Genomic DNA, 25129 nt, shown 5'->3' with positions numbered 1-25129 from the left:
AACAGTGTACCAACACTATTTATTATTATTATTATTATTATTATTATTATTATTATTATTATAAGATAACCAAAGTTTCCCAATTTCGCCAAACTATATCATAGATTCATAGACCCCATATTCATCGGACTATATCCTAGATCCCATGAGTCCATCCCATGCCCATGAAGGGGTAAATTAGCTAATCTAGCTTTTAAAATTTAATACTCCGTATCAAATTGTACACTCCTGCACATAAGAAACTCAACCCAAATCAAAACTCCCGATATTCGTGGCAAGAATCAAAACCTCACCCGTCACCACGTCGCTGAAAGTAATTTTTAAATGTTAATTATAGAGAGCATTGCTAAAGCGAAATCCCCAAAAAGATAAAGAATACATATAATGTGAATCTATGAAAAACAAAAACAGAACATTAGGCTCATTTCAAATTGTGTACACAAGAACTACAAATTGTTGGCTATCAAATCCTTCACTGCCATGGTAGACTGTAAAGACATGTAACGGAAGTGATTTTGGTAACCTAGCAACCTTCAGAAGATGTAGAAATCTAACCGTAAAGTACAGAACGTGACAATGTTGCCAAATTAGTTCAAACAGCTTATAGTATGAAGGAATGGAAGTTTAGTTACTGCTGCTGCTGCTCATAGATCTGCATATATGCCTCTGAGAGCGCAACGACATGCGAGAGAGTCTCCGTGACATGCAAGTCTTGCATCTCAAACCTGGGACAGATACAAGGAATCGGATAATTGGAATTGGAATGCAAGGGCGTTCAAATCATGGAAAACATAATAAAACTATGTGAACGAAAAGGGGTAAAATTACCATAGTGCTTCTGACTTTCGCTGTACGAACACCCTGTAGGATCCTTCACCAGGTTTGCCATCATGAACAATGTTGGCAATCAAGTCATACTTGGAACGCAATTTTTCGTTGTCCTTGGGTGATGGAAGAGGAATATAGTCCTTCAGCTCTAGATTTTTCACAGGGAAGTTGACTGGAACAAGAACAAGATAAATACATCATCACAAGACAAAGCATTCATCTAGGTGTAGCACTGTACATCTCAAGTTCAGATTACAAAGACACTGCAAGCTGAAAGTTCTTGTTCTCCAAAAGTGTAAGGTTGAAGGAATTATGTGTATACAGGAGAGGGTATTTTCTGATCTTATGAGTAAACTTATCACATCAATATAGAAAGTATGAGATCTCCAGGTGAAGTAGGGTTCTATGTCTACCACTCAGAATTCATTTAAGCACAAGGAGTTTACCCGTCATAAAAGTACTATCCTTGCAATCTTACCACATTATAGAAGTACAAAAAGTAATCCATGAATGACCAGGTGCAATAATATTCAAGTGCCAATTTGAAAGAAATTTTTTGTCCTTTTTATCCTTTTCCTGATAGTTATATGTCTCATCCAAAAACTGCAATTAATAAAATACTTACCAAGAGTAGGGTTTTTTTCCACAAAGAAATTGTTCTTTGTAAATCGGCGCATGTGGAGAATTAGATACTTTGGCAGTTTTGTCACACGATATCTCATCCTAGCTATACGAGGTCTTACAACTTCAGTCACAGTCTCACCATCAAACTTCTTCAATATATTGAATAATGGAACCTGCAGTAGAATACCATACCATTACATTAAAGATTAAACTAGTGAAATATCACAAAATTAGTCATTATTATTATCATTTTATAAAGAAAGCTTATAAACTCCACATCAGATGGACAATGCAAGTAAACAAATTTTCAGGACAGTCAAAATAACATTACATATATGTTACAAACCTGGGGAATAATGTTCTTCTCCAGAATATCTTGGAAAAGAGGAGGTGGAGGTAAATCAAGTCCAAGCATCAAGAAAGGCATTCTACTTGTTTCAGCGATTACATTGACAGTGTCACTTCCACCATCACCATTAGTCTGGGCATCTCCATTCTCTTTATTCTCAGTAACAGCTCTACTGTGCATCTCTTTCACCACCTCCAACTCACCCTGCAATAAACAATGGATCATTAGGCTATACAGTGTTAGAAAAATTAAAAAGGAAAAAAAAAAAAAGAGGATGATCACTTTATAGAGCAACACCTGGAAGCACTGGTAGATTATACTGCTACCTTTCTTGGAAGTTCTGAGATCTGCGTGCAGGGTATTAAGAAGCCATGACATAAATTCAACAGGATCAGACTGCGCGCCTATTCGGAAACGTTTTTTGCTTGATTTCATGACAGCTTGCAAGAATTCATGTGGGCTGACCTGCAACATCACAAAGTTAAAGATATATTCAAGCTACAGAATCTAGGTGCAGTTGGGAATAGAGGAAACCTGTCCTTTGAAGTTCCTAGCATGCCAAATCTTTCGAGTGAGTTCTCCAAATCGATGAACCAGTGGGGATTTATTGTGTTGATAATTTTCAGGGATAAGAAAGAAATTCCTCAATGGAATCACCCTCATCAAAGACTGAATTGTAACATTAACAAAATCAGTCTCCTTAATGTTATTCAGCCCCACCTAACAGATTACAAATTAAAGGAGAATTAAATTAGGTAAGCATTTAGAACAAAAACAAGAAAATAAATAACAGGAAAAAGGTAATGGATTCCATAGATTCAATTAAAAAAAAAAAAGAAAAAAAGAAGGTAATTGATCCCAGAATATCCAAGATAGTACCGTTCCAGGAAGATAATCAGATCCATCGAGTGCCCTAGACCACTGTGTGCTGTTATCAAGCTGTTCAACTTGTTTCAAAGAAAATCTGCAAAGAGATTCCAAGAACATATCCCAACCACAAAAAACACAAGATGAAGAATTATATGGAACTAAGAAAGAGAAGATAAATAAGTTGTTAAAAGCAATCAAATAGGAAATCTAACAAACCTAGGATTCAGAACATATCGAATATCATCCAGTGATGAATCTATAACTTCATATCCATCAGGAAGACAGTATATCTTCTCTGTTCGCAGATTGATGTAAACATGGTGCCCTGCCTCAAGACTGTGTGTATATGCATGAGATTTTGGCCCCCTTCCTTGGTAATACTTCCCACACACCAAACATGCATATACATTTAAATTTGTTAAAGACACAGAACAAAATTTTTCAAAGTCAAAATCCAGAACCTGCAAAAGTGGAAAAGGAATTAGAATATGAGCCACCAAGTTACAACAGTCATAAACTTCAGTGGTAGTGATACCTTAAATAGAAAAAGGAAATCCAGCTTCTACATAAGCTTTCAAGAAAATAATGGAACAATGGAATAGAGAGCAAACACCAATAACCAAAAACCTACAAAGGCAAAATTTTTAAAAAGAAGCTTGCTAATTACAAACCTAATTAACATGATATTCAGATATAGCTACATGATATGGAGTAAAAAGGAAATCTAGTCAAAAAATTTAGCATCAACCTCAGGCCCCAAGAACAGGATGAGCAAAATCCTATTGGTTAGCACATACTCCCTATGGAGCTTCAATAAGATCAAGAAAATGAAAAATAAGAGAAAGACCAAAACATTAGCGTGGCTACTGCATACACAAACTCATCCATGGAAGAAAGAATCAAGAATGACCTGTCTATTAACTGTATCAAGATAAGGACAGTCCCTTCTCACTTCAACCACTCGGTGCTTCCTTCCTCCACTTCCTTTCCCACCTTCATCTTCACTATCATCCTCTTCACTGTCAGACTTGTTCTCACTGCTCCCCAATCTTCCTCTTACAACATTTTGATCTCTCTTGTCACCATCTTCATCCTCATCATCATCATCATATGATGCAAGTGGAAGAAGGGCATTATCAAAAGCAAGCTGAGGTGGAGAAGAGGGGGAGGATTGCTCCACTATCTTCTGCTTCTTTGAGTCTGTTTCCTCATCCAGCTCACTATTTTCTGCCTCCCTCTTTGTAGTCATTCTCTGATTAAGATTATTTTGACCACACTGCAGAATAGTATTATCCAATCACGGTTATTAACATTAAATATGTATCTTTAAAGCTTTAATCTATTAAATTAGCACTGAATTTAAAACCAGAAGATAAAGACCAAGTATAGTTGCATTACAAAATCAACATTTCTAAATTAACTGATGAATAAAGGAAGTCTCACCTCGATGATCAGTTTGATTACTCCAATTAAGAAAAGAAAATTAAAAAGTGCTTAAACCGTGACATAAGTGCTTCTCTGTTTAGAAGCTAGGTCGCATAACTCATATCTTTCTCATATACATGCGTTGTACACATGTTTATAACTGAACTTCAGTACCTTCAGTTCAATCATAGTAAATTAACTCATTCATGGTGCTTTAAAACTGTGCATGCCGCACCCCTAGTCCAAGATAAACAGTACCGAACTATAACATGTAAAACTGTTATAACACTACATCCACAAAACATTATTCAAATACTGTAGAGCGTTTGAAAGTAAATAGAGAAACGCTAGATTTAGTGATTTACTTAGTTGACTCAATTTATATGCTTAACAATCAATCTTTAGTCATTATCAAACAAGTATTTTACAAAACATAAGTTGCTAGGAGTTTGATTATAAAAGATAAGCTCATGATAATTATATATCAAACCTCCCTTAAAAACACTCACCATCAAAATTCATTCTAGCAACTAGCACCATAGACCTTCAAATTCAACCGAGTAGCTCAATGGCTACGTCTAAAATTCCAAATACAATACTTCTATCTTCTTTTGTCAATTGTGTACCTAGTTTGTTCTAATAATTTTCATTTAAATTTACCATCATTAAACCCTCAAAAATCTTTTCTGCCACAACCCCAAAACAAATCTTCTACTCATTCCTCTAATTAGATGATTAACAAAGAAGCCCTAAAGTAACCAACTGATCTTCCTATAATTATATAATTAACAAAAGCACATTGCCCATACTAAAGCCATAGATCTCTCTCTCTCTCTCTCTCTCTCAACCATTAACAATTCAAAGAAATCCAAATCTTTATAAGACAGCAAACAGCACCTTTTGCAACCTCCATTAACAAGCACTAGTATTAAAGAAAAGAAATGACCCTAAAGCTACTGCCAACAACACCAAACCCTGCCTCCTCATAATAAGTTTCTCTTGTTTATTCATTATATTTAACAGAAAGGATAAATCAAAAGAATGAAGAAAGCATATGAAAATATGAAATACCCAAATCTCAACCTAGGAAATAGTGGAGCTTGGAGTTTCTGTAGAGAGACACTCACTCACTCATACACCAAATGCATGCTACCACAGGATTTCGAGAATGAAACATCATCTCTTTAATTGCAATTATATACACTTCCGCATCCCATCAATAAGCCTATTAACTAGTTCACTAAATACTATTTCTGATTTTAGGCTTCAAAACTGGCTCTTGCGGTTCATTCTGCAAAGTTGTCTTAAAATCGAAACCTAGATGTTTGTAAGTTCATATAATGTATACAATCAAGGTATTGTGGAAGATTGTTAGGAAATGAGCTACCAGAACTATATGGAAGCTTCGATTTACGAATGGGATCAAACTTTTGCTAGATTAAACTACTAAAGGCTGTTACTTCATCCAGGCACTCGTATAACAGAGAGAGAAGTAGAGAACATACCTTTCAGGAAAACTTTGATCGGGAAACCTTAGATGCTGAAGGGCCGGAAGTGGCAGATTAGAATGATTGACAGCTATGTCTTTCTCTAATTTGGGTTGGATTTCGGATTGCTATTAAGAAGCAAGCCCAAAACAGTAGTGAGTGGCTTAAGGCCCATACATGTGGTCGGTCATACAATACTGTGCCAATTTTGAAGCTTTCAAAACCCGACGGTGAGCGAGTAATGGTCCGGCAGCAGGCGAAGAGGCGGAGTGGCGGACTGTTCAGGCGAGGCGGCGACCGGCGACTTCAGCTTGGACCTTTGGGGCGACGAGGTGTTAGGGTATTACCGTATTAGGGCTTTCACGATTCGCAGTTCAGGCCCTCAGGGCTTCAGGCGTTCAGCGACAACAACAATAATAGAATCTTGGTAGGCTTGGACAGCTTAACCGGTCAATTAGTAAAAAAAAATGATCAAATTGATTACTATTAGTAAAAAAGTACAATTAGACCATTATACTAAAAAAAAATGCAATTTCACCTAATAGTCAATTAGTACCCCTTCCTCTCGGAGTCTCGGGTGCTTGTTGACGTGAATGATGACTTGACAATTATTTTTAATTTTTTTGACATTTCAACTAAAAACTTAAACTAATAGTTCACGCTTCCTCCCGCATGGTTGGCTGGATGATTAGCTTTTGATAGATGACCTTTGGCATGAGGTTGGTTCTGATACCAAATTGAAGCATGTGTTTCATCTCAACTAAAAGCCTAAGCTGTTAGTTGGATTGCACATTTATGTTTTTATATTATATGCTCAACAAAAAGATATCGAATTAGAATTTTACTCTCTAATACAAACCAACTTTGTACTGTAAATGTGGGTTGAAATTCTCATTATACACAGTTTGCGAGAATGGAAGGAAATTTTTTGGATGTCAAGCTGTCAACAAAGGAAAGATAGAATTTGTTATTTATTGTTGAGGATATTATGCAAGGAATGGAAAGTTTAAGAGATGAAGTTTCAGTGATCCAAACGAAATTGGGGAGTATTGAATTTACTTCTAACCCAGTTTTTTGTTTGTTTGTTTGTTTTTTTGTTTTTTTTTTTTTTTACACTTCTAAACCAGTTGTAGATATATATATAGTTGAATGTAAGGTTTATGGAATAATTTGGGTAGAGAAGTAATGAAATAACTCGCCTGAAACTAGAAGGGAACATAAATTTAATACGTAGTATAAATTATTCCATCCTTCAGTATAAATTATCGTTTGGGAATCATTTCCATTTCCTCTATATCCAAAAATAATTGGTTCAAAACTTCATATCAAAGTGCCCCATTGATTAAAATCTCAAAGTATATACTGTAGACAATTCTAATGACTTTATACATTAAAAAGACCATGAAACTGCAAGAATAGAATCTTTAGAAACCATTGATTTTATCCCACATGAGTTTCAATCATGTAAAATAGAGTAAATCATCTTACAACATCTCTTTACTACAGTAAAAAGGGCATTTGAAAGGATGTTTTTCTTTTGTTTTAAGGAAGAAAATGCAATTAGGCAAATGCTTACAGTGGCAGATTCACTTATTAAGGTGTGGAGTATTGAGTTAAATGAAGGAATGGAAGAAGAGGGAAAATGATGCATACATTCACAGATTCACCAGTGTAAATTACAAGATATGTTGGCAATTATTCAGCCTTCTGGGAGAACATATGGTGCCCTAAGTTAAATATATTAATAAGGAATTTGAAAAGAGGGCAGAAGTCTAAGAAGCCGAAATAATACAATCTCAGAAAACAAACATCTGGTTCATTTCAATTTGTGTACATGAAAACTACAAACTGTTGCTATTGAATCTTTCTCACTTCAAAAAATTTGAATTTGTTACAGTAGTACTATATCCATTGAGTAGACTGCACATCTGCAAACATATTACAGTAGTACTTTCAAAATCATTCCAATTTCATAATGACACTAATAATCTTGGACTTGTGTCATTCACAGCTTGCAATTTTCTTTTTATTTTTCATATTCAATGAGAAGCAGCTAATGATTTCATTCCAGTCAAAATTTCATGGGTTTATGCGGCATTGGCCAAAACAAATAGAATAATAGTAATTCCGGACTGCATAGTTCACATTATGAACATTACTTCCCTAACTTCTCTTCATCTCGTCTAATTCTTCAACCTATTACCACTTCAGTTCTACAAGGTATTCCTAAAAACAAAATAAAAATAAAGCAAACAAACGAACAAAAAACACATTTTACCTCATCATTAGTGTAGCATTGATGCATGGGCTTCAGGCATCCTTGGTAGCTCATTTGCTCCTAAAACACCACTGAAGTCTGCATCCAATTTATCAAATAACTATCTACAAGGAACCTATTAACTGGCTTCTGCACCAAAATTTTGCGCCACAAATTCATCAAGCTTCCCCCAATTAGGTGGATTTGATTTACTCAATTCATCAGATGGCAATGATCTGATACACCCGAGAATATGTTGAATATCACGATGCATTCTGCACATAGCATTCAAAATTGAATTGAATAACAAGCAAATAAATGGATGAGCTAATGTGTTAATCTTAAAAGTCAGGGAAATTAGGATTCTGAGGCAACATTACCGGTTCTTCACTTGAGGAGTACTGATATCAACGCGTGACAGTGCTTCTGAAATTTGGGTGTGAAAGATTTGCACCACTTGCCTGCAAGTGACGCACACTTCTAAGCATTTTATAGTAGCAGCAAGAAAAGGGAATCTAAAACTACTATCTAAGTTTGCTTCCACAGCCCTGTTTTGCAACTACACTGACATCATGTGCATTCACATTTTAAGGCAGTTCAGCATGTACCCAACTTTCCAATTCCATAATCCTATTTGATGCACTCATAATACAGATTTAGTAGAGATATTAATATTGGCAATAATAAGGTTCAGCATAGTGTTGGTCATAATTGAGATACTTGACATCCCAAGGAGGAGGAGGTGGTGGATGCAGAGCAATCAAGGATTACACACACAACTTCAAGTCAAATTGGAACTAAGTTGAACCACTGGGCTCCATTTTTGGATTTTTGCCTATGTCCCAGTTCAATATCAATTTTAGCTTAACAAGAAATAAGCAAGATTTAGTAAACCTAAAACCAGAACTGAAACAGGTCTTGTTCACTTGGACGTCTACTTCACCTCTTAAAAAAAGATTTTATTTGTGCCAATAAATGCATTGCAATCACTAGCATGCCAGATTATCAGGAAGTGTGCCAGCTTGCGTACCTGAAAATAGTTTGAACATCTACTTCATGCAGAGTTCGAGATAACACACGTTGAAGAAGACCGACTTCCTTCAAAATTAAGCAAGCAAAATTAGTTGGACAATTTAGTTAGTAAAGGGCAAAATCTAAGGAAAAAAATAGAGACCAATTACAATTTTGAAAAACACAATACATGTTAAGTTCAACATAATAGCCATTTTTTCCAAGATGAAATGTAAATAAAGGAAGTAAATTGGTGCAAGACAAATGAAAAATGCACATTATAACAGATATGGAGTACATAAAAGATTTGAGTGAAGCTTTTTGCTTGCTAGCGGAAAGTCATTAGGTTCCTTTTATGGAAACTGATTGAAACTTCAGTGGTTACTTTTTTGGGGTTCTAATGAATTGTGATTTCCCTGTATAGTGTTTTCTAGCAGTTATCAGGATAAGCACATATATTTTACTGAGCATGGGCTGCACCTCCTTTATGCTACTTTTACTAAAATATTTCATAAATATTAGAGTGAAGCTTTCCATACTATTAACAAGTCTCACATTAGCATCCTAGGCAAATATGCTGTTGTGGACATAAAGACTGAACAGAATCAAGGGTTCAAAAGCCAGTCATCAAAAGTGTCTAAGATTAGGACGAGAAAAGAAAACTGAGAAGATCCTCTCATTTCCCATTTTAGGACTCAACGCATCTAAACCCCCGTCGCGAGAAAAGTAATAGAGCTAACATAGAATGACTTCAAATAAAAGTTTCTACAGTACAACCTTTGTAATAGAACGAGCAAACTGACTCGGCTGTGAATCAGTATCCTCTTGCCTACTCCAGTTCTCAACAATTTGTGGCAAACTGCGTAGGTGGATTAGCAATCGTTCCCTCATAATCTGTACAAGCTTTGAATGTATCTCATCTCTGTGGACCTTGAAGTCCTAGAAATTTCAAAAAAAAAAAGAAAAGAAAAGAAGTAAACATAAGAAAAACAACTATCTAGCCATTTGATTTCCATGATTGAGTTATAGAATACTTTGAAATACACACAGGTAAACATGTAGAAAGCGAATGTCATGCATGATTATGCATTACACATTTACACAATTACACAATCTTATCCTTAACTGATTTTATATCAGAATTCAGAAAGGACAGGTTTTGACTGAGATAAAAGCAATAGTCGTATTTTAAAAATCAAAGCTGCCACCAAAAAAAAAAGGAGACAAGCTAATGCATTTCAAGAAAAAAAAAAAGAAAAAAAAAAAAGAACTGTAATACAACAAATTATATTTATGTCACAAGCACCAAATATGTTCAAAGAAAAAAGTTGCAGCATTTTTTTTCTGTAAATTATACTTTTTAAATAATTGATAATATGTAAAGGCATCAGTGGGTACCACACCAAAGGATACATGCAACTATAAGAGAGGCCTTAGAAACAAGTGCGCACCTATACCAATTCAAGTTTATCCAAAAAAATCGATTTTTGAATACTACTTTCACTTTTAAAAAATCTGAAAAACTGCCTAGAAAGATAATAGCAGAAGGGGGAGAATGAGAGAAAATATCCCTTACCTGTGCTACACGATCAATCTCTAACATCAACAGTCCTTTGCGTGTTTCAGGTACTTTAAGGAATAGAACCCTCTTGATTTCTTCAGCAATACAAAAGAATATGCCAGATAATCAGATATTAAAAAATTTGGCAATACTGAATGTTGTTGGAACCAAGGCAAGATCACAAAGACACTACTGATTCTGAAATTTGAACATGAGAAAACATAATAATAAAATAAAAACATACAAGTATAGCAGATAAACTTTTAAAAATCTTAGAATCCAGTTTTCAAAAAAAAAAAAAAAAAACAGAGAATCCATATTATACAGAAAGGAGGTGTCATGTATTACCCAACAAGTGTTTCAGGAAAGAGATACAATAATTGGTAAATATGGTAAATGAAAGTAAAACATAAATATATGGTTTATGGTTTAATATGGTATTTAATTAGGTAAATTAACTTTGTGAGTGGTGTGTTTAGAATAATTGAGTATAATTAGGTAAATTAATTTCACAATTAATGAATTGGTGGAACTTTAACACTGTAAGGGCAGTTTTCTCATATAAAAATTGATAGTACAGTATTTTCAACAAGGGGTACTAACCTTTTTTTTGTTGCATCCACTCCTATAAAGTTTTTATTAGATATTTATGCATATTACACATGGATGCACGCACTTGGTGTGTGGCAACAACCTTTTTCATTAATTATATTGACGCTTATACCCTATTCAAAGTGATGGTTGAAAGGGTTTTCATATGAAATGTAGATAAATAAAGATAAATGGTCAGGTCTGTACATTCAATTCTAACACCACACATGCTTTGAAAACAGCAGGAAAACAAAAGAAAGTATAATGGCCATCTTCCTTTAAACAAAACAAGAACATATCCTATTGACGGTTTGTAGAGCCGAAAACTGGGCAGACAGGAGGAAAAGTTAAGGAGTAGAGCCAATCATTAGAAAAGGGGAAAAAGCCTGCCATGTTAGTCATAAGTCATAACTGGACCTTATATCCACTCAAACCATACTAACTATAACATATTTTAAGCATGAAAATGAGCAGAGATGCTAGAAAGTACCAAGTAACTAAAATGAATAATAAATGAGATCAAATGAGACAAGTCATCAAGTAGCATACATATACTGCATGGCTTTGTGTGCGTATAGAAAAGATTAGAATTATCGGCAATTAATTAATCCAGCATCACATACCAGGTATAATAGCATATGTGAAACTGATTACTTGACTTGCCAAAGCCAGGTGCTTAGAAGTAATAGACTTTAAGCCTGACACCTGCATAATTTAATTCAGTTAAATGCTTTAAGAATAAACAATATGGCTTAATGCTAGTGAAAAATGTCCCAAATTGATTTGAAAAACTAGAAATCTCTTAGTCTGTAAGTCAATTCCAATATCCTTATCAGGATCTAACTCTACTAATCTATTACTCTTGTATGCCAGAATAATTCAACAAGGAGCCTATTCTAACAAAATCAGCTTGCAAGGCTTAATTTAAGATTATTACAGCTAAATCTCCACAAAACATAGTATGCACACTACAAATCTCACTAAAACTGTTTTTTTTTTTTTTTTTAAATTTCCATAAGAAGCTTGTGGTGTGGCATTTGTATTAGCAATTATGTGAAATCAATTTTAATTGATTGTACAGAAAGTAAAACAGTCCATCCAGTGGCAAGTGCAGTAATAAGATACTGTGTCGTACTGTCAAGTCTGTAATTAGGTAATAAACACTGGCTTGGTGGTATACCATGAATTGGTACACCCAAAAACAAAAGTTCATGCATTCGAAGACTTGAAAACAAGTTGCTCCCTACAGACCAGGTATAATAAGGCTCTTTGGCCAATAGTCACAGCCAACTGTTAACTTGATTTTCATCCATTTCTAAAATCTTCTGAATGTCTGATACTTCTGTACTTCTAGCAGAAATGCTTACCATTTCAATCCCTACAGACCATAACTGGGGAGATTGGAAGAAAGAAGAGGGGAAGGTATAGTGTTTATGTACATGATTGTTCAATGAAAAAGGAACAAGATAAAGGGATCAGTAGGCAAGAATCCAACACAACCAAAGTATTCAAAGAAGTTATCATCGTTTATTTATTACTTTATGGTCACTAAAAATACTTATCTCAGTAATGCAAAAATCACTATAGTAATTCATCAATCAATAATCAAGTATCCACTATAACTACCTGCATAGCTCCAGCACCAAGGACAAGTTGACAAGTCCTTGTGTTGAAAAATTTCAAGATCTCAACAACACGATGGACAACTTCTGAAGAAAGTCCAGACAAACTATTATTCATATCAATATACTCTGACAGCATCTTCACCAGAATCAAGCCACTGAAAAAAGAAACAACTATTAGTTATCTTTACTGAGTAATTGTAGTATAACTGAAGTAAAAAAGTAAAAACCAGGGAATACAGTTCAAAGCAGACCATTGACAAGAAGATAAAACAAAGAACCTTCCTATGACTTATGTAACGGACCAGAAGGACCAATCGAGGGACTGCATCGGTCATAAAAATGGAAATGATAAAATATATCTAAAAGAATACACACATATTTAATTAAGAGAGAGCAGATATGTGATTGAGAAGGTGGAAAAAGCTAAAACTCACCTCTATACACAGACTCAGACACACATAAAAGGGAGGAAAGGGTTGTTCAGGAACTACTCACCAGTTAACCATGTGATATCCTATTTCATTGAAATAAAGCATTCTAGGTGAAGCTTTTCCACGTTCCCTTGAGTTCGATTCAACAGCATGTGCTGAATTACTTTCAGGATCTACATTACCACTCTCATTTGAGTCAGTTCTCCTTAAACCTGAAGAATTTCCTTGTGCTGCACTATCCAGATGCACAGCAACAGAATCATGCTGCTCCATATTTTGTGATGAATTTGAGAGCCCTTCATCCACGGGGGAACCTTCACTGCCTGGGGCTACAGGACCATTACTTGTAGCAGTCTCACTTGTAACCAAAGTTTCTGAACAAAAGAATGATGTGACAATGGCCTGAAACTCATCAGGCACATCAATCTCAGCCCAATTTTCCTGGTCAAGTATTGCCCTCATCTTTGCCATCTGATGTAATAAGCAAACAATTAGATCATAATAGGTCAAACCGTCAAAACATGGGAAAAACTTAGAGCTGGAAGGGAACTAACTCGAGACTCGTGTTGAAATTCTAGAAAACCTTTGGCCTGTGACTGTAGTGTTCCTCGAATGCTATACCCCAACCTTCCACCTATCTGTATGTGTTGCATATCATAGCATCATAACCACTGGGATGTAAATTTAAAATCTCAAAATATAAGTTTATGATTTTAAAAGTATCAAACAAAATACCCTCTCAGTTGCAGTTATGAATTCCTGGGTTATGTTATATATGTTTAGAAACTCCTGCAATCTTAGTTTTGGATGAATTGGAGAACGGACTCCAAGAATCTTTGCCCATCTACCATGAGCAGCATCACAAGCAGCAAAAACAGCTTCTGTATTCTCTCTCAAAATATCAGCTCTGTCCAAAAGAAAAACACCTCAGATAATTATACATGCACACCATGCCAACAAATTTTAAAAGCATATAGCCTATTTTACACATTTTAAACAGCAAAGGTGCTAGAAGTTGAAAGCTCTCTCCAGAATTCAAATCTGTAAGAAATCTCAACATCTAGACTATTTTACTTCTGAATTCTTAGGAAAGATGAAAAGGGAGTGATATTCCAGCTCTTAGACTGAATTAATGATCAGAATATTTTTAAAATAAAACCTTAAAAGATCCCTAATAAAGCTAAATCCACACCCTCCTCATAATTCATACCTACAACAGCTCAGCAAAGGACAGAACCCAACCAGAATTAAAATGCTAACTAGGGTTAACAGCTATACAAAGTTTTCAAGACCCACATACATAAGAAAGCCATACAGTACATAGTTGCCTTCAGAGATAAGAGCAACTTTTCTTCTAGTCAAAGTGGCAAATGAGCAAGTAGAGCACACAACTACACTAAAGAGGGTGGGAAACTGACTGAAATTGCAAGCAAACATCAACTACCTTCCATTTTTGGTATGGGCAAACTGGAAGTAATTTTGTTAATTACAAGAATGCTTTACCAGGTAAGCATTTCACAAGTTTCAGAACCACACACGAGGCAAATCCTTAAAAAGGTCCAAGACTGAAAATGCAACTCAATACTCACCATCTCACAAACCAAACCAATTTCAGTCTTTCAAGGTGGCAGAAACTCAAAAGAGTTAAAGCAGATGAAGGACAGTTCTCACCACATATTGCAAAGCTATTAGAAAGCACTATCTCATGAGGCTCTGGCATATAAGGGCTATCTCTTTTGTGCGACAAACATACAAGGCATTGCACTAAGAAATACGGCAAGCTCTATAAATATATAATAATCTGGAAACAAATATCCATAAACTATGAAGCGTTTGAAAGAAAATAGTTGCTAAACACTATCACAGAATGCATCAAGGACTTTACTCCTTTTTTATTATTGGTTCCTAATTTAGACAAAAGATCATCTTTAGTAATAACAGAAGTAACCTGAAATTTCTTGACAAATTTGATGCTGTTGACGCCTCACTACCTTTTCCTTGGGTTGAAGAAACTTTGTTACTGCTTCTTTGAGTAGAATATGGCAGAAAGGAACTAACTGGACTATCTGTTTCCTGAGCTGTTTCTGCAGCAGCTGCCCCAAGTGCAATTGCAGCAGCCACTGAATCAGCAGCATAATGGCCATCAACATGGCACATAATCCACTCAATTGCTTTTTTAACTTCAGAAGCCCGTGCCAAGTGGGCCTGCATTCACTAAAAGATAAGAATCAAGTTACATCATACCAGATAGGAATAGACAGATAATAAAATAAGCAAATAAGGTCCAGCACAGTCGTTTAAAATACAAAAACTTATCCAACAAAGTAAAGTAGATTGATGAAGAAGTCACTGGAACAACTTCATGAGTCTACAACAAATAAGATAGCAAACACTAATGCTAATCGCAACAAATAAGACAATCATAACTGAGGTTTCTCAAGGCTATTCTAGCCAAAACCTGAACCTCAAATGGTATCATCTACTTATATTTTTTTTTTCTGGAAAATATCATGCAAACCCATAGAAAAACAAGAAGGGGTTTAAAACTAGAGGCTTTTCTTTCCAGAAGCTATTGCAACCCATCAAAGCTAACAGATGAAGATATTATTCCACAGAGATTAATCCCTTAGAACAACTCAGCAGTAATCATCCAATAGGAGCAAAACACAATCTATGCTCTTTGATTTCAATTTCAAAATCATCAAACATCTCCAAGGATGCCTTCAGCACAATTTTCTATTCATATAGTCAGGAATGAGAAAGCAAGCGTTGGAACAAACATGGGCAATTGAAGAAAGGAAAAACAAAAACTAGGTAATAAATGTTATTTTACAGAAAATGAGAAATGAACCGTAAAAAAAGTCTAAGTAAATGCTGTATCCAATTCTATCTATTTCTAAATTGTGTTATAAAATTAGCCTTGAAAATAGTCATTACATCTTCTTTCACCAACAGAGTACAAACTAGACCATACTCAGAAAGTGATGCAGGATTTAAAACAATAAAATAAAAGAGGAAAGGGAGTATAGCCTCAAAATCACCCCAAACATTCTGCAAGCAATAACCTAGGAGAATCAAAATAAACACCCCACCCACCATGGGGCATCCATACTAACTGATAAAAACTAATAATCAGGGGGGGGGGGNCCCAGCCAAGATGGTTAAGGATACAAACTTGTAACCACAAGGTCACGAGTTCGAATCCCAGCCCTCTTGGTTTGAGCCGGTTAGCTATGGGCAACCTAGGCTGGTTTACCTACTTGTGGTCCTTTGCCGGCTAGGGTCACAAGGCGGGGTTTACCCCGTGCACACCCTCGGGTAGTGACTGTGGGTTTCCCTCATCACTAAAAAAAAAAACTAATAATCAGTATGTTTGTGGTCTCTGCATCTAGTTTCTGCTTTGAAAACCATACCAAATACATTTGCTCATTCAGGGATAAATTTCTTTTGACCAGATATAAGTATCCAGGAGCATTATCATACAATGATTTATCAGGCATGACCAACAACCATTATCAACAATACTAAAGGACCACAACAAATAGCAGCCACAGGAGGATAATGAAAAGTGGTCCAAGTATACATTACCTGCACTATCATGAAAACAGCTTTCAAAAGTTGAACAAAACTTTCAGGAGACAGGCTTCTCAGCCTGCTTGCAAGCGATGAGCCTCCACCTGAGCCAGCATACAAGTCAGACTATGAACTAAAGGATCACTACTTTTAACAAACACAAGAGTGTAAAAAAAAAAAACCCCAATAAAAAATAAAAAAGAAGAAGAAGAAGCACATCATTATGTCAAGGGTGAGATGGAATCCTAAGCATATTTTCATTTTTCAGAATGGATAATATGTGTACTTTTCTTTTCCAGACCTTGATGTGGCAGGGGATAAGGTATGTACTCTATTAACAGTTAAACTATGTCTAGAAGAGGCAGTAGCTAAGGAAATAGAAAATGTTCACCCACCATCTGTATCCCCTGCTCGCTCTCCCGTGACAAAATCAGAATCCAGAGGTTGGGCACCAAGAACTGGAAGCAGCTCTTCAACTGATATCTTAATAGCAGTTTTCATATCAGCTGTGAGAGTATCGCGATACATCCTCAACACAGCAGGTAGCTTTGCCTGAAAAATAGATAGTAGATCACTACATCACATAACATCCCTTGGAAACATATGCAACCAAACTCAATTTTTAAAATGTCAAAATTAGAAATGAAACTAAGTAATGGAGAAAAAAAACAAAAACAAAAACAAAAAAATAAGTGGCACTGTGATTCATCCACTTGAAAATTAGAAGCCATGCAAACAAAAGACAAATGGATAGGAAGATTTTGGTTGGGTTTCCATGGGATGGATAGGTTGTGGTGGTGGTGCTTAACCCAGGAATTTACTATTTCTCCTTGGTGATAGACTTTAATATCCTTTTTTTCACTTATGTGTCCTATCCAAACAGGCTAACTACTGCAAACAATCTAACAGTTAACTTTTTTAACTGTTATTTATCTTGTTAGTTGTTATATGTAGTTACTTCTACTCTTGGTTCTTTGGGACTTTTCTTCACAATGCTTTCTGGAGATCTTACCTTTTGTCATCCTGAAATCTATAGCTGCTGTTAAGAGTCCCACATTGATAAAATAAGAGAGAACATATGGGTTCATAAGGCCATGGTTAAGACTAGCTAATATGGTTTGACCCATGTGCATTATAGCCCAGTTGAGTGACCCTGGCCCAATCTTTGTTTATAAGAGCTGCCAACAAACAATTTGACTTTTTTTTGGACACAGGACATTTAATCCAATATTAGCGAACAGGTTGAAAAATAGCCATTAAGGTTGTGAGTCCAATTAGACACAGCACATTTTGTCAAATATTGGCAAAGAGTTGCTGCAGTGAAAACCACAGGAAGCCATGATTTTAATAGTCAACCCATGAGCACTCAGCCACTACACAAATACCAACTTTCATCAAAATATAATTACAAACCCTTACTTCTCAATCAAAATCCACTTTATATCTCACACCATAACAGATTTATCAATTATTGCTCATAAGAAATCCTTCTCACAACAATCTTGCACAAATAGTCAAATACTCTGAGGAATTACATTTCTTTCTACTAACAGAGTAACAGCATCATCAGGATCAAGGAGAGAGGAAGCACAGATATGCCATGCGTATTTTAATATTAGTAATCAAAGTAATCATTAGCTACTGTACACTTGAGAAACAGTGATCAAACATGTTACTCACAGTTCTAAGCAATCCAATAACAAGAGGAAGGAGTCGATCTCGGAAATTGGAGCTTTCTTCTTCATCCAATCTAACCTACAATACACCAAGAGCAGTTTTTAGAATGATATGATCCCTTCCAAACTCACAACATAAGAACTTGTTGAACACTAACAACAGTAAGCCAGTAGAAGAGACAGACCATTATTATACCACTTACACCTGTAAGGAATGCATAGATTGAATCACCAGAAATCAATTTATGTAAGATGAAAGTTTGAGTAGACAAGTGAAGCTATAATGAAATAAAAGCAGTGTGGACTATATTTTTAGGATATGGATTACAGGATGGTAGATTTAAAGAAGAGATCCATTTTAATTTTTCTTTTGGGAAATCAAACATTTATGACCACAAAAAGGAAGGGAATTTTCCATTGGAGGCATACTCAATGGCTGAATTTTATGGGCTACTGCAAGTAAAACTACTACAATACATGACCAAAATGGCACAATTAAAAAAATATTTGGACCTGATCAGAGTAAGAGGCTGCAAAAGGGGGCAAAGGAGTAAGGGAGGAAGACAATAACCTTTAGCTATGATGTATTCTAGTGGTATATCAGCATGTCATAATTTTAATTCATAAATCAACTTGATATGCTCCTTTAGCAAATGATTATTACAGAGGGACGAGCTCAAAAATCCAATTTCTACAGTGGAGAAATTATGGTTGATGCTTAAAAGATGGATAGTCAATTGTCAATTCTTTAGCATTAATGATCTTCAAAATCATTGATCCTTTTTAACTTGAAAACATGGGCATAGCCCCAGGGATGTCAATTGTACCCGTACTCGACGGGGAACCCGATTCCCCGCCCCTACGGGGATGGGGATGGGGACAAAAATAGGGGATTGGGGATGGGATGGGGGCAATTTTAAATTCCCCGCCGGGGACGGGGGCGGGGATGGGGAGTCACACAACACACACATATGTATTACTTTGTATATAATATATACAAAGTATAATTTTTAGAAGCATTTTTGTCATTGTATGTCATGAAAGGTATATTTAGGTAACATGTTTAATTGTAAAATATTGAATACTACTTTAAGTTGGAGATGAATATATATGCGTTATTTATTTAAATATTTTTAATGTTTAATTTTTAAATCTTTTTATAACTTATAAACGGGGTGGGGATTCCCCGTCCCCGAATAATCCCCATGGGGATGGGGATGGGGGGATTTTTCCCTTCCCCGGCGGAGATGGGGACGGGGAATGGGGAAGAAAGTCGGGGGCGGGGATGGGGGGGATGTCCCCCGCCCCCACCCCGCCCCGTTAACATCCCTACTGATAGCCCAATCAACAAAACAATAAATTTTAATCAAAATAAAGGTACTGTATATGATAAGTGCATCCTATAAGCAAGATGCATGTAGAATCACACTTACTTCATTTCCTTCTCCATTCATAGCTATAGTTGCTCGAGCTTTAAATTTTGATGTTATTGATGCATCTGTATCTCCAGTGTCGTGTATAGAAGTCCGCATAAATTCTGCTGAAAGAATGCTACAATACTGAATTTGATAAGTCATGACACCAAGGTATATGAAATCTTTAAATTCTCTTTCATATGTGGATAAGATGTATTCCTTGCATCTCAAAGTTTTTTTTTTTGGTTAAAAATAACATGATGAAGCATCTGAGACAGAATGCTTATGTCAAAGAAAAAATATTTCATATTTGTGATCAAAAACATAATTTCAGAAAGCACTGGTACAATTCACAAATGGCTATACGTAAGGATATGACCATATAAGAAGAGAGAAGTATCAAAGTTGTCAGGGCATAACCCACAACAAAATGGTCAACAAGTGAGCTCTTCTTTAGAGTGTTGATTGATATCATCTTACAATATATATATAAGGTGACACCCATTACAAACAAAGATGTACATCTCAGGACTCAGGAGATGATCACACATTCTAAGGCTTTGGCATGTCTTGATAAATAAATGAAGAAAAAGGCATAAGCCTTAAAGCCCTTGACAGCTAATCATAAGCAAAACCAATTCTTCAAAGCTGTAGATAGAAATCGATAGAACATGTTTTCAAATTAAAAGGGTGCCCAGCCATTAAAGCATATGCTTTGCACACTGAGAATTACTTTAAATAATTAGGGCTGCATTAACCTTGACATGTTTTCAAAAAAATTTGGAGCATACCAGAGTAGTTAAGCACTTGAGCTCACTAATCAAACAATTACTTCATCATCACACTATTCATTTAATTTGAAAACATAACAAGATCAATAACAGACGAACCTGTTAATGGACTCAACCGAAGCAGCTAATTGATCACGAAGGTGACGGAAGCAGTGTAGACCAGCTAATTCATCCTCATCCTATCAAACAGGAAATGACAACTTGGCAATCAATTAAATTACTACATAAATAAATGCAACTAAATTTTTCTGAGCATAATCCCAACCATATAAATGCAACTAAACTTTTCAGAGCATAATCCCAACCTAAGAAATCAACATCCAATATATTATAACAATAAAAACAACAACAATAATAATAATAATAGCCAAGAAGATTCCTAAAATAACCAAATCATTAACCAATTACAAATGTACAAAACTGAAAAGTAAACATAAACAAAGACATTTGATTAACTGCAAATATACCAATAAATGCTGCAAATCATCTGTTACATCTAAAGCTCCAGCACAATCGGCAGATGCAACAAGCTGCATGAAAGTGAGAATATAGAGTTAGCATGATGAGAAGCATCCAAAGCTTTGCTGGTTAAATAAGTCAGCCAACAATACACATTTCAAAATGCAAACAACAAAAATACATACATAAAAATAATTTAATCAACGGGTTTCCGAAATGGTAAATCACATGGCTGCATTCAAGTCATTATCAACCAGGACAGTGATTCTTTCAAGAATAGTACATTCAGTTCCAAATTCCAATCCTGCTACTTTGATGATTTGAATTGTTAAAATTCAGTGTTACAAAAGTAAAGGGGGAATATTTTCTTTTTATTATTTTTTATCTTTGGTCAAATTATTAGGTAGGCAATGGCATAGCTAGGCACACTGTGTCAATGATGTAAATGATAATACGCAAACATTCAAATGGTAATACAAGAATGTTCATATGTTAATCTGAACATTTTAATTATGGAATTTAATTATATTCATAACCCAAGCATAAATGGGTTACCTCTTAAACATTATTATAATACTATCTAAACATCATTGACACGACGCATCTAACTAGGTAGGCCATGGCCTACAAGTAAAACTATTATTTTCTTTGGGGGTCACTGAGTCTCAGAAGCTTGATAACAAAAAAAGCTCTATTCCACAAAAATGTCTATAAACAAGATATTGAGGATTTATTTTATAATACAAACATCCAGGTACAATATACACTTTGACAAGACAGACTCTTATGACAGCCATGATATAATAATCATAAAGCGTAGAAATTTATGACAACGAAAAAATTATATGAATTAATTACAAAAAGAAATTCAAAACCAGGCTAACTTTATTCAAATGCCATATCATTATCAATATTTATGAACACAGGAAGACCATGTGCTTGTACTGATAACAATTAACAACCTATAGTCTTTAACACCAAATGAGTCTTTTTTTTTTTCAAATCATGGATTTATTAAACAACAATGCCAAGTTATTGATGGTTATAACCTAATAATAGAAGTCAAATGCATAGAGCTCCTGAATTCCATAAGCCCCTTTAAACCACCTACAGCCATTTGATTACACCAAAAGAAAATAACACAGGACATTTATCTTTTACCCTCCTATCTACAGGGGTAACCAAGCTCTCAAAACATTTTGGGTTTCTTTCCTCACATGAGACTCATGGAATTGTGTCCATGACTTTCTAATAAATTCTCATGACTTTGCAGGCTCTCCAAGCAGCCAAAAGACCTTTTTTGCAGATTTACCATCAACTATTCCATTCTTAAGAGAAGAGCATGCTCTTGATCACCCATATCAATAATTTTACTCTTGCAAGGGTTACAGACACATCAGTTTATAAGTCCATCTCACCCATAACAAAGCAATTAGAAGCAATATCTACAGAACAGAAAGCAGGAATGAAAATTAGCCCAAAGCTATAAAAAAAAAATAAAAATAAATAAATAAATAAATAAAAATTAAAAAAAAAAATTGCAAAGATAAGTTGGCCAAGTACATTCGCAAAGGGTAGCTAGAGTGCTAGACACACATATCAACACAAAGTTGGCCAGAAATTACTCACATGCAAAATACTCCATATAAGATAAATGCCTAGGTGAGACTGCAGATAAGTATCAGAAAGATAGATTAATGGATTTACTGATGTAGTAGTAGCTGATCATACAAGTCCATGAAAAGTTATTGGCTAAACAGTCTCCATCAGTTAATAAATCTCAAAGTGTGTTTCTTCCTTTAATTCTACAACAACCACATTACAATGAGTGGGAATGTGGGATGAAACCCATCAAGAATGTATTCTTCTTTGAATTTACAAGCTCTCCATGGAAACGAAACCTCTCTCAACATTGGTATTATTTGAGTCATACAGCCTTGTTGCACAAAAAAACCACGCATCTTTGTTTAGATTCAATCTCCTCCATTTCATGATCTCCCAACATGTGAGTTATGACTTTAGTTAAACATGCTCTTGTAGCAAACTCTACCAAGATCCTTAGTGAGTCCATTTTGTTATTCAGCATTCCAACTGTCTTCAATTTAGAAATTCTGCTTGGTAACTTTCTTCATTTTCTCTAGGAATAGAATAAGTAACTCTTTTATACTTAAACAATGGGATCAATGATCAGTTTCAAGCTGAAGATTAGAATACAGCTCTATTCTCTTGCAAAATTTTTCAAGTTTAGGCTGTTTAGCAAAATAGTGAAAATCTCCACTTTTTATCAAGCTGCTGGAAACTTCAGTTCTTAATTGTCCATGCTTTTCTTTGTCTTCTCTTTACTAGAATAACTCTATTAGCATTTCTGACACTAAAATCCAAATTCACAATGTTGGCTTTTTGTTAAGGAAAACTCCTAAAAAAATTTAACTCCCAAAATTATAACAATATTATGGGTGCACAATTGTGTAACAAACTAAAACTATTGGCCTCTTAAACTTGTGATAACTGTTTAATGTTCTTAAATGCTTCAAACCTAGAAATTGCACCTTTCAGCTTATGCAAAACGAAAGAATGTTTGATCTTGTCATATGATACTTTCTTTGAGTGCTTGTATTTTTTATCTATTCAGTTCACCTTCATGTGATCCTAATCATGAATCACAAATGTCTACTATGAAAATATTCAAGCACATACATGGAGCAAAGTCTAACAGAAATACAAAATGCAGCTTCAAATATTCTCCAGAAATTTAGAACATACCAACTTAAGAGTTGAAAGAGCTTGATTAACATATAGAATCAGCCTCAACTTGTTCTGCAAAGAAATCAAATCCCCCCTCTGCTCATTCAAGTCGTGGACCTTTCTTGCAGACCCCACCAAAGTTGCATCCAGCAACCGTATGGACTCCTTCAGTTCTCGTATTCTATTACACCCTTCAACGATCTTACCATTGAGGTCCTCCAGTTGCCCCTGAGCCTCAAAAAAGGAGCTAGAGCGCAAAGAAATCTCCCGCACCAAGTGTAGTTCCACTACATCCAAATACTGCGATAACTTCTCTTGCAGCACCAAATTCTCGGTCGTGGTTCGGAACGGGCACGCAGCCTTGAACGTGGCACCCTCCTCCAATTGAAAATCCTCCTTGAAGTAGAGCGCAGGCACTTCCCGAAGGCACGCAACGAGCGCATTCTCCCCGTTCTGGCCTTCAAGGGACTCAAACTTAGTGTGCTGTTGGATGTCATGGAAACGGGCATACGGTTCGGAGATAGATGACAAGTATGTGACGAAATCGGGTCGGGCGAGATCAGATCCGGGCTTGGACGGAGGCGGAAGAGCGGCGAATTCGGGGATGGGGACAGACGCGGAGGCGGACCACCACCACGTGTCAGATTTTCCCGCATGCGGATTATTGAGAATGGAAGCTAAGCTCTGGCTATGGCTGTTGGATTCGGAGGTGGATCGCGAAACCTTAGAGTTGAAACTCTCTTGAGCTTCGAACCTTCCCGACGACAGGGAAGGCTGTGATTCCATTTTCTCCGTCAAGATCTAAATACCATAGACACACAGCACAAGACGAAGAATTTGCACATGCATAAACAGAGTGAGTGATCTAAATCGCAGGGAGGATTGGATCTGAATGTGATCGAAAATGATCAGTGCCAGCCAGCGATGGAGGGGTTAGAGAGAGAGAGAGAGAGAATGTGGTGAGTGTTGGCTCAGCGGTGAGGTGAGGTGAATCTTGGTGCGGTGTGGTGTGGTGTCGACCCTGCAAAGTTGCAAACGCCAAAAAGGAAAGCGGAAGAGAAAAGGGGTCCAAAATGAGAATTCGGAAAGTTATGGGGAAGGACATGGCGGTTTTTAGATTTTGGGACCCGCCATTTTTGTTTATCCAGATGTGTCATTTTCTTTTACTCCGTATTATTTTTGTCTTTAATAAAATTTTGGTAACAAAAAAAAATTAATCAGCAATAGTTATGTGGTAAATATATAGTTTTTTTTAGTACTACTGTTAATTATTCTTTTCATTTTATGTTAAGCAACTCATGTCCTTTTTGCTTAAATTAACTTTTTTTAAAATACTTTTTTGCAACCAAATGTAACATTTTTTATGTATCATGTGTTATCAACCATTTTTTATTTACCTCATTTAGAATTA

The 25129-nt window shown here is 35.7% G+C and overlaps 2 protein-coding genes across 4 annotated transcripts; both read right to left on the bottom strand.

Annotated features, from left to right (window-relative positions):
- Nucleotides 1-357: 357 nt before the first annotated feature.
- Nucleotides 358-5983, bottom strand: LOC116027390 (U4/U6.U5 tri-snRNP-associated protein 2-like). Of its 3 annotated transcripts, none has more exons than XM_031268978.1 (10): nucleotides 5602-5983; nucleotides 3582-3947; nucleotides 2888-3132; nucleotides 2681-2765; nucleotides 2336-2521; nucleotides 2099-2266; nucleotides 1799-2005; nucleotides 1454-1625; nucleotides 829-1000; nucleotides 358-725 (listed from the first exon to the last, which is right to left on the bottom strand). In XM_031268978.1, exons 2-10 carry the CDS (start codon nucleotides 3918-3920, stop codon nucleotides 629-631), a joined length of 1671 nt encoding a protein of 556 aa, XP_031124838.1. In that variant the 5' UTR covers nucleotides 3921-3947; nucleotides 5602-5983; the 3' UTR covers nucleotides 358-628. The 3 variants fall into 3 exon arrangements, with proteins under 3 accessions (XP_031124838.1, XP_031124840.1, XP_031124839.1); XM_031268980.1 differs by lacking the exon at nucleotides 5602-5983 and adding an exon at nucleotides 5224-5414; XM_031268979.1 differs by lacking the exon at nucleotides 5602-5983 and adding an exon at nucleotides 5180-5198.
- A 1226-nt stretch (nucleotides 5984-7209) lies between these two features.
- LOC116027163 (vacuolar protein sorting-associated protein 54, chloroplastic) lies at nucleotides 7210-24775 on the bottom strand. Its single transcript, XM_031268609.1, has 19 exons — nucleotides 23737-24775; nucleotides 20982-21044; nucleotides 20614-20693; nucleotides 19742-19859; nucleotides 18313-18387; nucleotides 17028-17184; nucleotides 16648-16736; nucleotides 15008-15264; nucleotides 13795-13966; nucleotides 13614-13697; nucleotides 13124-13530; nucleotides 12630-12783; nucleotides 11627-11708; nucleotides 10428-10507; nucleotides 9629-9790; nucleotides 8871-8938; nucleotides 8221-8301; nucleotides 7862-8115; nucleotides 7210-7511 (listed from the first exon to the last, which is right to left on the bottom strand). Exons 1-18 carry the CDS (start codon nucleotides 24502-24504, stop codon nucleotides 7980-7982), a joined length of 3033 nt encoding a protein of 1010 aa, XP_031124469.1. The 5' UTR covers nucleotides 24505-24775; the 3' UTR covers nucleotides 7210-7511; nucleotides 7862-7979.
- Between the last annotated feature and the right edge of the window lie 354 nt (nucleotides 24776-25129).

This window comes from Ipomoea triloba, chromosome 8 (assembly GCF_003576645.1).
Source record: "Ipomoea triloba cultivar NCNSP0323 chromosome 8, ASM357664v1".
Taxonomy (NCBI): domain Eukaryota; kingdom Viridiplantae; phylum Streptophyta; class Magnoliopsida; order Solanales; family Convolvulaceae; genus Ipomoea; species Ipomoea triloba.
The sequence above is the reverse complement of the archived record's forward strand: the minus strand, read 5'-3'. Positions and strand labels throughout refer to the sequence as shown.

Bases quoted from the DNA above. Each gene is read 5' to 3' on its own strand.
- LOC116027390 (XM_031268978.1), bottom strand. From the start codon at position 3,920: ATGACTACAAAGAGGGAGGCAGAAAATAGTGAGCTGGATGAGGAAACA. The intron at 2,267-2,335 runs GTTTCCTCTATT...GTGATGTTGCAG, and splicing joins CTAGGAACTTCAAAGGACAG to GTCAGCCCACATGAATTCTT. The intron at 1,626-1,798 runs GTTTGTAACATA...ATTCTACTGCAG, and splicing joins AGAAGAACATTATTCCCCAG to GTTCCATTATTCAATATATT.
- LOC116027163 (XM_031268609.1), bottom strand. From the start codon at position 24,504: ATGGAATCACAGCCTTCCCTGTCGTCGGGAAGGTTCGAAGCTCAAGAG. The intron at 13,698-13,794 runs GTATTTTGTTTG...CAACACATACAG, and splicing joins TCATAACTGCAACTGAGAGG to ATAGGTGGAAGGTTGGGGTA. The intron at 8,116-8,220 runs GTAATGTTGCCT...TGCTATGTGCAG, and splicing joins ACTCCTCAAGTGAAGAACCG to AATGCATCGTGATATTCAAC.